Genomic DNA, 15,014 nt, shown 5'->3' on the forward strand with positions numbered 1-15,014 from the left:
GGGTTACCTGGCATGTGGCGCATTTAATGAAAAAGCTTAAGGGTGATGCTCACGCCACGTGCGTTTTGAGCCCTACAATGCACGGTAGTCCTTGACTTACCATGCCAATTGCAGTCGGGATTTCGGTTGCTAGGCAAGCTGGCTGTTAAGTGAACCAAGACGGATTTTATAACCTCTTTGCCACATTAAGCGAATTGTTAAGTCTGCCAACCTGCTTCTAGATGCTTTTAAGGAGCCTAAATTTCTACTTCCAGCATTGGGTATTCAGATACACCCTGCTTAATCAGACAGATGTGAGCAATGGGCCTGTCCAATAAAATGAAATTTAATGTGGAGGAGGAAAAAAAAAAAAGGTTTTACACTTAGGCAGGAAAAACTAAGGTACAAGGACAAATTAGGCGGAACCTGGCTCAAAAACAGTAACTGCGAAAGGGACCTTGGAGTCCGAGTGGACGATCACTCAGCTGTTTACCTTGATAGGCTGGGCTATCAAGGTAAAGATTTTAATTGGGTTTTAAAAATGGGATTTTAAATTTGGGGTTTTAAATTGAGCCTATCGTTTAATAATTTTAATAATTTTAAATTTTTGTCTTTGTGCTTTTATTTTTATTTTTATTTTTTTTATTTGAAAAGTTTTACAAATACATTTTCTCCCCAGTTTCCTCCCCCCCAAAACCCCCCAAACCCTCCCTAACCCTCCCCTTTTCTCCCCGGGACTTCCACAAAATAAAATCCTAATCAAAAATACATTTTATGAAACTTAAACCCCTCCACCCCCTGTATACTATTTGTCTTTGTGCTTTTAATCAGGCTGTACACCGCCCTGAGTCCTCCGGGAGAAGGGCGGTATAGAAATAAAATTAATAAATTAATAATAAATACTTAAACATGAGTCAGGCAAAAAAGCTAATACAATCCTTGGTTGTACAGAGGGATAGAGCCAAAATCATGTGAAGTATCAGTACCGCTTTATAACACCCTAGTTAAGGCCACACCTGGAATCCTGTGTCCAGTTTTGGTCAACACGTTAAAAAAAAAAAGATGTTGAGACTTTGGAAAAACGGTAAAGAAGAGCAACCAGAATGATGGAAGGCCTGGAGACTAAAGTATACAAAGAACAGTTGCAGGATTTGGGTTTGGCCAGTTTTTTTGGGGGGGGAAGCGGGACGGGACATGATAGCAGCCTTCCAATATTTGAGGGGCTGCCACAAAGAAGAGGGGTCCACCCGTTCTCCAAAGTGCTTGAAGGCAGGAGAAGGAGCAATGGATGGAAACCAATCAAGGAGAGTGTCAGGTTTTCAGGCCGTCTTCAAATAAATTGCATCCCAAAGTCTTTTTTGAAACAAACTTCCATTTTATTTAGCACGGCAACTTTTACACTGACTCCATGCAGCCAGCACTGACGTGCTGACCCAAAATCCCTCCTCTTCCTTCCCCCATTCCTCTGCATTCATTGGCCATCTTCCCAATCATTCACCCCTAATCTACTGCTCCAACTCAAAAGAATTTCCCCCCTCCCATCCATCTCCTAGGGGACATTATCTCCAGTTAAAATAAGTAGGTGAAAGGCAACCGTCCCGTTGCAGACACTTGCGTTCTCCTTCTCATGTCAGCACTAGGATAAATACATCTTGACGTGCTGACAGAGAGAAGCAAGCTGGAATGAAGGAGACATTTCCTAACAGTGAGAACAATGAACCAGTGGAACTGCTTGCCTCCAGAAGTTGTGGGTGCTCCAACACTGGAAGTTTTTTAGAGACTGGACAGCCACTTTATTGAAATGGTATAGGGCCATGATGGTGAACCTATGGCACGCATCAAGAGGCAGAGATGGGGCCAGGGTCATCGGGGAGTGATGTGCGGACTCCGGAGCCTCCAGAGGCTGACAGCAGAGAGGCAGAGGAACAGGAGGAGCCTGTTCCTAGTGCACGCATGAGAAGAGCTGCCAGAAGGCAAGAGCAGCTAAAGCAAAGAGGACGACTTGGGAGTAAGGCCAGGAGATGATTGGCCCCTCCCATAAGGCTTAAAAGACCAGCAACGGCTCTTGGGTTTTTTGTCGGAAAACAACGTTGATAAACTTGGTTCTTATCTTGCTCCGCGTCCTCTGCTTCTGAACTTTTGCCAAGAGAAGCCTTTGGCAGCTTGCCTAATTATCCCAAGGTCGGTGATAAACTGAGGAACGGTGTTTTGAAGAATTTGCTTTAATTTAGTTTGGACTACGCTGAGAATGAGTTAATTCTCGGTTGTTCTAATAAAGTCTGTTTTCAAACTGTTTGCATTTAATACTAACTACTTGGGCCTGGGTCACAACATTGATTCTCCCAGCACCGGAGGACAGATGTTGCCTTAAATGGCAGCAAAATCAAATAAGGAAATCCTTGAAACGTTATTTTTGCAAACATTTATTTAGTCCACTGCTTCCCCATCCCAACCCCCGTTGATGAATTCCAGCAGCTTCCACAACCACAACTCCCATCATCCTTAAAGAGCCAAAAGCTGGGCTGCCCTGCCCAGCTGGAGGGCACCTGCTTGGGAGAGGAGAGCCCCCTGCCCCAAAAGATCCTTCACACGATACACAACTTGAGCCCTCCCAGAACTTGCAAGAGAGAGTCTGTTGGCCCTGAAGCCAACGGACGTATGTCTGAGACGAAGGGGGAAGCGTCCATTTGTGGACCATCCCTGGAAGAAACGGGCAGGAACACCCAACACGTCTGAATGCATCCTCTGATGGACGAAAATATGGACTCCTTGTTTCCAAGGCTGTTTGTCCAGCCACATAGCTTGTCTTTCACTGCCTCTGCTTCGGATAATGACGCCGGACAGCTCGGTTGGGTGAACAGCCTCTCGCCAAGGGTTGCTAGGCCGGGTGCAGCCGCTGGCGTCCAAGGTGCTCACTGGTCATCAGTCCTTGGCTGCTCCTCGTTGTCTTGAGGGCGCTAAAAATCCTCCCCTTGCACCCGGGGCTGCTCTGCGGGCGGCGTCTGCCGAGGCTGTGGATGAGCTGCCTCTGAGCGTGGTTCGGCAGAGGGGGGTGCCCTTCAGGGTCAGGGGGGAGGACGAGGAGATCTGGGACGGGGAGGAAAGAAGGTGGAAGCAGTCATTCACCAGGAGACAGGGAGTTCTAGTCCTCCGTCAGGCGTGAAAGCCAGCTGAGTGATGTTTATTTTATTTATTTATTTATTAGTCATATTTCTATGCCGCCCACTCTCCGAGGACTCTGGGCGGCTTACACCAAAGACAGTCTACTAAATAGCATATTGCTCCCAACAATCTGGGTCCTCATTTTACCCACCTCGGAAGGATGGAAGGCTGAGTCAACCTTGAGCCGGTGAGATTTGATCCGCCGATCTGCTGAACTATCAGTCAGCTGAAGTAGCTACAGTACTGCACTCTAACCACTGCGCCACCTCGGCTCATCTCCTGGCCACTGACGTTGAGCCAATGGCCAGGAGATGGGGAGTTCTAGTCCCGCTTTAGGCATGAAAGCCAGCTGGGTGACTTTGGGCCAATCACCAGGAGACGGTGAGTTCTAGTCTTGCTTTAGGCATGAAAGCCACTGGGTGACCTTGGGTCGATCACCAGGAGATGGTGAGTTCTAGTCCCACCTTAGGCATGAAAGCCACTAGGTGACTTTGGGCCAATCACCAGGAGACAGTGAGTTCTAGTCCTGCCTTAGGCATGAAACGTTGCAGGGTGGCTTTGGGCCAATCCCTAGGAGACGGTGAATTCTCCTCCTGCCTCAGGTGTGTAAGTTGGCTGGGTGACTTTGAGCCAGTCCCATTCTCTCACAGCCCACCCACCTCACAGGGCTGTTGTACGGAAAACCGGAGGAGGAAGGATTATTAGATATGTTCGCCGCCTTGAATTACTTGCATAGTAAAGGCAGGGTTAAAAATCTTAATCAATAAATAAAACTGTTCCGTCTCCCCTTCTCCGTGGAGCGACAGCCACCCTCAGCAAACCCTGATCTGTTTTGCAGAAAGGAGGGTCTATGAGAAGAGCAACTCCCAACGAAGTGGAAACACCCCTCCTGGCAGCAGAGGCCAGCCGCCTCCCCATTGCCCTTGGATGTTTGCAATGCCCAACTTCCACCTGGCCATCCCCAGAGCTCCGTCCAGCCAAGGCTGCCCCTCCTTCCTTACTTCAGGGCTCTACAAACCATGAATTGAAGGGTACCCCAAGGGTGCAATTTCTGGCCTGCAGGCTTGCTCTGCTAGCTGAATCGAGCCTTTCTCTTCCCATCAGGGAGTCCTCGACTTATCCCCCCCCCCGACACTGAAACCGTCATAAATGTGAGTCAGTTGCCAAGTGTACGAATTTTGACCACGTGATCATGGGGATGCGCAACCGTCATAAATACAAGTCAGTTGTTCAGCGTCCAGATTTTGATCACGTGACAATGGGGGGGGGAGCGCAATGGTCGTAGAGTGTGAAAAACGATCCTAAGTTGCTTTTTTACGGTGCTGTTGTAACTTTGGACGGTCACTGAGCAAACGGTCGTAAGTCGAGGACTATCTGTAAGACGTTTTGTTTTTGGGGGGGGGGGAATAAAGAGGATGTTTCATAATCAGGGATCACGCGGTCAGCATCCTGGACATTTTGGGGGAATTGCACCCTTCCTCTGACCATCAAGAACAATCCAGAAGGCAGATAAAATTCTATTCCTGGGATCTGAGAGGGATTTCCTCGTGTTGGCAGTGCCGGAGTAGTAGCCATACGCGACTCACCTCCACTAGGACGTAATCTCCGGGTTGGGCTCGGACAGCCGACGGCTCCTCGGTCCCGTCGCTCATCTCCACGTCCGGAAAGATGACCTTGATTCCGCCATCATTCCTGCCCCACAGATCCAGGGGGGAGCGCTTGCTGGGCTAGAGGGCCAAGAGATGGGGGGTGGGGAATGGACATCAAGAGACTGGGCAGCCATGGCATGCCAGCTACTCTAGGGGGCGCCCGTCGCATCCCACTGTTCCCGGGGGAGCTACTTCGATGTGGGAAAATGACTCACAACATGGTCTATCTATCAATCATGTATCTGTGTCTGTCTGTTTATCTATCTATCATCTATCTATCTATCTATCTATCTATCTATCTATCTATCTATCTATCTATCTCTATCTCTATTTCTATATCTATCTATCAATCCATCTCTATCTATCTTCTATCTTCTATCTCTCTCTATTTCTATATCTATCTCTCTATCTCTCTATCTCTCTATCTCTATCTCTCTATCTATCTATCTATCAATCTATCAATCTATCATCTATCTGTGTCTGTTTATCTATCTATCTATCTATCTATCTATCTATCTATCTATCTATCATCTATCTCTATATCTATCTATCTATCTATCTATCTATCTATCTATCTCTATCTATCTATCTATCTATCAATCATCTATCTGTGTCTGTTTATCTATCTATCTATCTATCTCTATCTATCAATCTATCAATCTATCATCTATCTGTGTCTGTTTATCTATCTATCTATCTATCTATCTATCTATCTATCATCTATCTCTATATCTATCTATCTATCTATCTATCTATCTATCTCTATCTATCTATCTATCAATCATCTATCTGTGTCTGTTTATCTATCTATCTATCTATCTATCTATCTATCTATCTATCTGTGTCTGTTTGTCTATCTATCTATCTATCTATCTGTGTCTGTCTGTCTGTCTGTCTGTCTGTCTGTCTGTCTGTCTGTCTGTCTGTCTATCTATCTATCTATCTATCTATCTATCATCTATCTGTGTCTGTTTGTTTATCTATCTATCTATCTATCTATCTATCTGTGTCTGTTTGTCTATCTATCTATCTATCTGTGTCTGTCTGTCTGTCTGTCTGTCTGTCTATCTATCTATGTATCTATCTATCTATGTATCTATCTATCTATCTATCTATATCTATCTATCTATCTATCTATCATCTATCTGTGTCTGTTTGTTTATCTATCTATCTATCTATCTATCTATCTATCTATCTATCTATCTATCTGTGTCTGTTTGTCTATCTATCTATCTATCTATCTGTGTCTGTCTGTCTGTCTGTCTGTCTGTCTGTCTATCTATCTATGTATCTATGTATCTATCTATCTATCTATCTATCTATCTATCTATCTATCTATCTATCTATCTATCTATCTATATCTATTTCTATATCTACCTACCTACCTATATCTCAAGAAAATGTTGGACAAGCATTTGTTGGGGTGGTATAAAATTTCCTGCCTTGGGCTGCAGGTTGGACTAGACCTTCAAGTCCCCTTCCAACCCTATCCTTATTCTTATCATCCCTATCCACATTCTGTTTTATTATATTCTATTGCTAGCCCTTTCTTTCTTTCTTTCTTTCTTTCTTTCTTTCTTTCTTTCTTTCTTTCTTTCTTTCTTTCTTTCTTCTTGTTTCTTTCTTTCTTTCTTTCTTTCTTTCTTTCTTTCTTTCTTCTTTCTTTCTTTCTTTCTTTCTCCTTCCTTCCCATTATCTCTATCACCTCTCTCTCTTCCTCCACTCCTTCCCTCCCTCATCTCCATCCCCTCCCTCCCTCTCAAATTTCCATGCCATTCACTTCCCTCTCCCAAGTGACTCTGGAGGGGGCGCAATGGCCTCCAGGTGGAATCCCAGGCATTCCCATCTCACCTGCCCTGAAACCCTGGGGATACCAGGAAGCGTCGCCCCCTGATGAGCCAGACCCGGCTCGCCCCGTGGCATACTTACCCCTTCCACCAGCACCACTTGTGTCTGGCCCACGGCCGCCGTGTGGAGGCGGGAAGCCTCTTCCCAGAAGACGACGTTCAGTTCCTTCAGCCGACGGTGCTTCACTTCGGGTGGGACGTCGTCCGGCAGCCGGTGAAATGCCCGGGTTTTCTGGGGACCAGAGCGACGGAGAGCTGGAGGTCAGGACTAGTGAAGGCAGGAAGCAGGTTCAGGACACCGGACTTAATCCAGGGGCTGAACCGAGCAGCTGACCAAAGAAATAATGACCAGGCCAGGAAGGCCCCTGGGAGATGCCCCTGCGCTGGTCAGCCCTGTAAGGTAGACCGGACTAAGAAAATAATGCCATGTGGCTCTAGAATTACAGGTAGTTTTCCACTTAGGACCCAAATTGAGCCCAAAATTTCCATTGCTAAGTGAGACATTTCTTGTGAATTTTGTTTCGTTTTACGACCTTTCTTGCCATGGTTCTTAAGTGAAACACTGCAGATGTTAAGTTACTATCACAGTGAATCTGGCTTCTCCATTGACTTTTTTTTTTTTTTAAATTTGATTTATATGCCGCCCTTCTCCGGAGACTCAGGGCGGCTTACAATGCGTTAAGCAATAACCTTCATACTTTTGTATATTTATACAAAGTCAGCTTATTGCTCCCACAACCTGGGTCCTCATTTCACCTACCTTAGAAAGGATGGAAGGCTGAGTCAACCTTGAGCCTGGCGAGATTCGAACCAGCAGTAAATTGCAGGCAGCTGTGTTAATAACAGGGTGTGTAACCACTGTACTATCAAGGCTCTCCTCTCCTCTCCTCTCCTCTCCTCTCCTCTCCTCTCCTCTCCCATTCCATTCCATTCCATTCCATGTTCTATTCTGTATTATATTCTGCATTCCCTTCCCTTCCATATTTTCTCTTCTCTTCTCTTCTCTTCTCTTCTCTTCTCTTCTCTTCTCTTCTCTTCTCTTCTCTTCTCTTCTTTTTTTTTAATTTGATTTATATGCCTCCCTTCTCCGGAGACTCAGGGCGGCTTACAATGCGTTAAGCAATAACCTTCATACTTTTGTATATTTATACAAAGTCAGCTTATTGCCCCCACAAACTGGGGCAACTTTGCTCGTTGGAAGGTTGCAAAAGGGGATCACGTGACGCCAGAAACACTGCAACCCGTCCTAAGATCTGCTTTAGGCATGAAAGCCAACTGGGTGACTTTAGGCCAATCACCAGGAGACGGTGAGTTCTAGTTCCGCCTTAGGCATGAAAGCCAGCTGGGTGACTTTGGGCCAATCACCAGGAGACGGTGAGTTCTAGTCCCGCCTTAGGCATGAAAGCCAGCTGGGTGACTTTGGGCCAATCACCAGGAGACGGTGAGTTCTAGTCCCACCTTAGGCATGAAAGTCAGCTGGGTGACTTTGGCCAATCACCAGGAGACGGTGAGTTCTAGTCCCGCCTTAGGCATGAAAGCCAGCTGGGTGACTTTGGCCAATCACCAGGAGACGGTGAGTTCTAGTCCCGCCTTAGGCATGAGAGCCAGCTGGGTGACTTTGGGCCAATCACCAGGAGACGGTGAGTTCTAGTTCTGCCTTATGTATGAAAGTCAGCTGGGTGACTTTGGGCCAATCACCAGGAGACGGTGAGTTCTAGTCCTGCCTTAGGCATGAAAGCCAACTGGGTGACTTTGGGCCAATCACCAGGAGACGGTGAGTTCTAGTCCCGCCTTAGGCATGAGAGCCAGCTGGGTGACTTTGGGCCAATCACCAGGAGACGGTGAGTTCTAGTCCCGCCTTAGGCATGAGAGCCAGCTGGGTGACTTTGGGCCAATCACCAGGAGACGGTGAGTTCTTGTTCTGCCTTAGGCATGAAAGCCAGCTGGGTGACTTTGGGCCAATCACCAGGAGACGGTGAGTTCTAGTTCTGCCTTATGTATGAAAGTCAGCTGGGTGACTTTGGGCCAATCACCAGGAGACGGTGAGTTCTAGTCCCGCCTTAGGCATGAGAGCCAGCTGGGTGACTTTGGGCCAATCACCAGGAGACGGTGAGTTCTAGTCCCGCCTTAGGCATGAGAGCCAGCTGGGTGACTTTGGGCCAATCACCAGGAGACGGTGAGTTCTTGTTCTGCCTTAGGCATGAAAGCCAGCTGGGTGACTTTGGGCCAATCACCAGGAGACGGTGAGTTCTAGTTCTGCCTTATGTATGAAAGTCAGCTGGGTGACTTTGGGCCAATCACCAGGAGATGGTGAGTTCTAGTCCCGCCTTAGGCATGAGAGCCAGCTGGGTGACTTTGGGCCAATCACCAGGAGACGGTGAGTTCTAGTTCTGCCTTATGTATGAAAGTCAGCTGGGTGACTTTGGGCCAATCACCAGGAGACGGTGAGTTCTAGTCCTGCCTTAGGCATGAGAGCCAGCTGGGTGACTTTGGGCCAATCACCAGGAGACGGTGAGTTCTAGTTCTGCCTTAGGCATGAAAGCCAACTGGGTGACTTTGGGCCAATCACCAGGAGACGGTGAGTTCTAGTCCCGCCTTAGGCATGAGAGCCAGCTGGGTGACTTTGGGCCAATCACCAGGAGACGGTGAGTTCTTGTTCTGCCTTAGGCATGAAAGCCGGCTGGGTGACTTTGGGCCAATCACCAGGAGACGGTGAGTTCTAGTCCCACCTTAGGCATGAAAGCCAGCTGGGTGACTTTGGCCAATCACCAGGAGATGGTGAGTTCTAGTCCCGCCTTAGGCATGAGAGCCAGCTGGGTGACTTTGGGCCAATCACCAGGAGACGGTGAGTTCTAGTCCCGCCTTAGGCATGAGAGCCAGCTGGGTGACTTTGGGCCAATCACCAGGAGACGGTGAGTTCTAGTTCTGCCTTATGTATGAAAGTCAGCTGGGTGACTTTGGGCCAATCACCAGGAGATGGTGAGTTCTAGTCCCACCTTAGGCATGAAAGCCAACTGGGTGACTTTGGGCCAATCACCAGGAGACGGTGAGTTCTAGTCCCGCCTTAGGCATGAGAGCCAGCTGGGTGACTTTGGGCCAATCACCAGGAGACGGTGAGTTCTAGTCCCGCCTTAGGCATGAGAGCCAGCTGGGTGACTTTGGGCCAATCACCAGGAGACGGTGAGTTCTAGTCCTGCCTTAGGCATGAAAGCCAACTGGGTGACTTTGGGCCAATCACCAGGAGACGGTGAGTTCTAGTCCCGCCTTAGGCATGAGAGCCAGCTGGGTGACTTTGGGCCAATCACCAGGAGACGGTGAGTTCTAGTTCTGCCTTATGTATGAAAGTCAGCTGGGTGACTTTGGGCCAATCACCAGGAGATGGTGAGTTCTAGTCCCACCTTAGGCATGAAAGCCAGCTGGGTGACTTTGGGCCAATCACCAGGAGACGGTGAGTTCTAGTCCCGCCTTAGGCATGAGAGCCAGCTGGGTGACTTTGGGCCAATCACCAGGAGACGGTGAGTTCTAGTCCAGCCTTAGGCATGAAAGTCAGCTGGGTGACTGGGCCAATCACCAGGAGACGGTGAGTTCTAGTCCCGCCTTAGGCATGAAAGCCAGCTGGATGACTGGGCCAATCACCAGGAGCTGGTGAGTTCTAGTCCCGCCTTAGGCATGAAAGCCAGCTGGATGACTTTGGGCCAATCACCAGGAGACGGTGAGTTCTAGTCCCGCCTTAGGCATGAAAGCCAACTGGGTGACTTTGGGCCAATCACCAGGAGATGGTGAGTTCTAGTCCCACCTTAGGCATGAAAGCCAGCTGGGTGACTTTGGGCCAATCACCAGGAGACGGTGAGTTCTAGTCCCGCCTTAGGCATGAGAGCCAGCTGGGTGACTTTGGGCCAATCACCAGGAGCTGGTGAGTTCTAGTCCCGCCTTAGGCATGAAAGCCAGCTGGGTGACTTTGGGCCAATCACCAGGAGACGGTGAGTTCTAGTCCCGCCTTAGGCATGAAAGTCAGCTGGGTGACTGGGCCAATCACCAGGAGACGGTGAGTTCTAGTCCCGCCTTAGGCATGAAAGCCAGCTGGATGACTGGGCCAATCACCAGGAGCTGGTGAGTTCTAGTCCCGCCTTAGGCATGAAAGCCAGCTGGATGACTTTGGGCCAATCACCAGGAGACGGTGAGTTCTAGTCCCGCCTTAGGCATGAGAGCCAGCTGGGTGACTTTGGGCCAATCACCAGGAGATGGTGAGTTCTAGTCCCACCTTAGGCATGAGAGCCAGCTGGGTGACTTTGGGCCAATCACCAGGAGACGGTGAGTTCTAGTCCAGCCTTAGGCATGAAAGTCAGCTGGGTGACTGGGCCAATCACCAGGAGACGGTGAGTTCTAGTCCCGCCTTAGGCATGAAAGCCAGCTGGATGACTGGGCCAATCACCAGGAGCTGGTGAGTTCTAGTCCCGCCTTAGGCATGAAAGCCAGCTGGATGACTTTGGGCCAATCACCAGGAGACGGTGAGTTCTAGTCCCGCCTTAGGCATGAGAGCCAGCTGGGTGACTTTGGGCCAATCACCAGGAGACGGTGAGTTCTAGTCCCGCCTTAGGCATGAGAGCCAGCTGGGTGACTTTGGGCCAATCACCAGGAGACGGTGAGTTCTAGTTCTGCCTTATGTATGAAAGTCAGCTGGGTGACTTTGGGCCAATCACCAGGAGATGGTGAGTTCTAGTCCCACCTTAGGCATGAAAGCCAGCTGGGTGACTTTGGGCCAATCACCAGGAGACGGTGAGTTCTAGTCCCGCCTTAGGCATGAGAGCCAGCTGGGTGACTTTGGGCCAATCACCAGGAGATGGTGAGTTCTAGTCCCGCCTTAGGCATGAAAGCCAGCTGGGTGACTTTGGGCCAATCACCAGGAGATGGTGAGTTCTAGTCCCGCCTTAGGCATGAAAGCCAGCTGGGTGACTTTGGGCCAATCACCAGGAGACGGTGAGTTCTAGTCCCGCCTTAGGCATGAGAGCCAGCTGGGTGACTTTGGGCCAATCACCAGGAGACGGTGAGTTCTAGTCCCACCTTAGGCATGAAAGTCAGCTGGGTGACTGGGCCAATCACCAGGAGACGGTGAGTTCTAGTCCCGCCTTAGGCATGAGAGCCAGCTGGGTGACTTTGGGCCAATCACCAGGAGATGGTGAGTTCTAGTTCTGCCTTATGTATGAAAGTCAGCTGGGTGACTTTGGGCCAATCACCAGGAGATGGTGAGTTCTAGTCCCGCCTTAGGCATGAGAGCCAGCTGGGTGACTTTGGGCCAATCACCAGGAAATGGTGAGTTCTAGTCCCGCCTTAGGCATGAAAGCCAGCTGGGTGACTTTGGGCCAATCACCAGGAGATGGTGAGTTCTAGTCCCGCCTTAGGCATGAAAGCCAGCTGGGTGACTTTGGGCCAATCACCAGGAGACGGTGAGTTCTAGTCCCGCCTTAGGCATGAGAGCCAGCTGGGTGACTTTGGGCCAATCACCAGGAGACGGTGAGTTCTAGTCCCACCTTAGGCATGAAAGTCAGCTGGGTGACTGGGCCAATCACCAGGAGACGGTGAGTTCTAGTCCCGCCTTAGGCATGAGAGCCAGCTGGGTGACTTTGGGCCAATCACCAGGAGACGGTGAGTTCTAGTTCTGCCTTATGTATGAAAGTCAGCTGGGTGACTTTGGGCCAATCACCAGGAGATGGTGAGTTCTAGTCCCACCTTAGGCATGAAAGCCAGCTGGGTGACTTTGGGCCAATCACCAGGAGACGGTGAGTTCTAGTCCCGCCTTAGGCATGAGAGCCAGCTGGGTGACTTTGGGCCAATCACCAGGAGATGGTGAGTTCTAGTCCCGCCTTAGGCATGAAAGCCAGCTGGGTGACTTTGGGCCAATCACCAGGAGATGGTGAGTTCTAGTCCCGCCTTAGGCATGAAAGCCAGCTGGGTGACTTTGGGCCAATCACCAGGAGACGGTGAGTTCTAGTCCCGCCTTAGGCATGAGAGCCAGCTGGGTGACTTTGGGCCAATCACCAGGAGACGGTGAGTTCTAGTCCCACCTTAGGCATGAAAGTCAGCTGGGTGACTGGGCCAATCACCAGGAGACGGTGAGTTCTAGTCCCGCCTTAGGCATGAGAGCCAGCTGGGTGACTTTGGGCCAATCACCAGGAGATGGTGAGTTCTAGTTCTGCCTTATGTATGAAAGTCAGCTGGGTGACTTTGGGCCAATCACCAGGAGATGGTGAGTTCTAGTCCCGCCTTAGGCATGAGAGCCAGCTGGGTGACTTTGGGCCAATCACCAGGAGATGGTGAGTTCTAGTCCCGCCTTAGGCATGAAAGCCAGCTGGGTGACTTTGGGCCAATCACCAGGAGATGGTGAGTTCTAGTCCCGCCTTAGGCATGAAAGCCAGCTGGGTGACTTTGGGCCAATCACCAGGAGACGGTGAGTTCTAGTCCCGCCTTAGGCATGAGAGCCAGCTGGGTGACTTTGGGCCAATCACCAGGAGACGGTGAGTTCTAGTCCCACCTTAGGCATGAAAGTCAGCTGGGTGACTGGGCCAATCACCAGGAGACGGTGAGTTCTAGTCCCGCCTTAGGCATGAGAGCCAGCTGGGTGACTTTGGGCCAATCACCAGGAGACGGTGAGTTCTAGTTCTGCCTTATGTATGAAAGTCAGCTGGGTGACTTTGGGCCAATCACCAGGAGATGGTGAGTTCTAGTCCCACCTTAGGCATGAAAGCCAGCTGGGTGACTTTGGGCCAATCACCAGGAGACGGTGAGTTCTAGTCCCGCCTTAGGCATGAGAGCCAGCTGGGTGACTTTGGGCCAATCACCAGGAGATGGTGAGTTCTAGTCCCGCCTTAGGCATGAAAGCCAGCTGGGTGACTTTGGGCCAATCACCAGGAGATGGTGAGTTCTAGTCCCGCCTTAGGCATGAAAGCCAGCTGGGTGACTTTGGGCCAATCACCAGGAGACGGTGAGTTCTAGTCCCGCCTTAGGCATGAGAGCCAGCTGGGTGACTTTGGGCCAATCACCAGGAGACGGTGAGTTCTAGTCCCACCTTAGGCATGAAAGCCAGCTGGGTGACTTTGGGCCAATCACCAGGAGACGGTGAGTTCTAGTCCCGCCTTAGGCATGAGAGCCAGCTGGGTGACTTTGGGCCAATCACCAGGAGACGGTGAGTTCTAGTCCCGCCTTAGGCATGAAAGCCAGTTGGGTGACTTTGGGCCAATCACCAGGAGACGGTGAGTTCTAGTCCAGCCTTAGGCATGAAAGTCAGCTGGGTGACTGGGCCAATCACCAGGAGACGGTGAGTTCTAGTCCCGCCTTAGGCATGAAAGCCAGCTGGATGACTGGGCCAATCACCAGGAGCTGGTGAGTTCTAGTCCCGCCTTAGGCATGAAAGCCAGCTGGATGACTGGGCCAATCACCAGGAGACAGTGAGTTCTAGTCCCATCTTAGGCATGAAAGGCAGCTGGGTGACTTTGGGCCAGTCCTTCTCTCTCAGCCCAACCCACCTCACAGGGTTCTTGTTGTGGGGGGAAAGAGGAGGAAGAGGTGCAGGATATAGTCACCCCCTTGAAGTATTTGCAAAAATCATAAAGGCAGGATAGAAGTCAGTAAATAAATAACAATTCAGCCCGCAGCTGCAACATGGGCAACGTCTAACAAAATGAAATTCAGTGTAGAGGAAAGAAAAGTCCTACACTTAGGCAAGAAAAACCAAAAGTACACACAGGGCCGGATTTTCCTATAGGCTAACTAGGCTTCGGCCTAGGGCCTCAAGATCAAGAGGGGCCTACATTCAAATTGTTAGCAAAATTAAAATTACACTTTCACTATAGGTGAAAGGGCCTCATAAGTGGAATGGCCTAGGGCCTCTTTTCATCTAAATCCGGCCCTGAGTACACATATAGAGTGGGTGAAACCAGGCTTAATCGTGGTAACTGTGAGAGGGATCTTGGAGTCTTAGTGGACAACCAGCTAAATAGGAGCCAAGGGTGTGTGGCGGCTGCCAAAAAAAGCCAATGCATTCCTAAACTGCATGAACAGAGGGATACAATCAAGATCAAAGGAGGTACTACTACCATTCTATAAAGACTTAGTAAGGCCACACCTAGAGTACTGCATGCAGTTTTGGTCACCACACTATAAAAAAGATGCTGAGACTCTAGAAAGAGTGCAGAGAAGAGCAACCAAGATGATGAGGGGACTGGAGGCTAAAACATACGATGAACGGTTGCAGGAACTGGGCCTGGCTAGTCTGGAAAAGAGAAGGACCAGGGGAGACAGGAGAGCATCTTCCAATATTTGAGGAGCTGCCACAGAGAGGAGGAAGGAGGTCAAGCTATTTTCCAAAGCATCCGAAGGCCAG

General features: G+C 49.7%; 1 protein-coding gene across 2 annotated transcripts in view; it reads right to left on the bottom strand.

Annotated features, from left to right (window-relative positions):
• Positions 1–2,424: 2,424 nt before the first annotated feature.
• Positions 2,425–15,014, bottom strand: part of CDK5RAP1 (CDK5RAP1 mitochondrial tRNA methylthiotransferase) — a 30,107-nt gene continuing 17,517 nt past the window's right edge. For both annotated transcript variants that reach the window (XM_070941859.1, XM_070941858.1), the window contains exons 12-14: positions 6,720–6,869; positions 4,728–4,868; positions 2,425–3,066 (exon numbers count right to left, since the gene is read on the bottom strand). In XM_070941859.1, coding sequence (XP_070797960.1) covers positions 2,902–3,066; positions 4,728–4,868; positions 6,720–6,869 — 456 coding nt within the window. In that variant the 3' untranslated portion in view covers positions 2,425–2,901. The remainder of the gene's footprint in view (positions 3,067–4,727; positions 4,869–6,719; positions 6,870–15,014) is intronic.

This window comes from Pituophis catenifer, unplaced genomic scaffold, assembly GCF_029215685.1.
Source record: "Pituophis catenifer annectens isolate HBS135680 unplaced genomic scaffold, rPitCat1.0.hap2 SCAF_3, whole genome shotgun sequence".
Lineage (NCBI taxonomy): Eukaryota > Metazoa > Chordata > Lepidosauria > Squamata > Colubridae > Pituophis > Pituophis catenifer.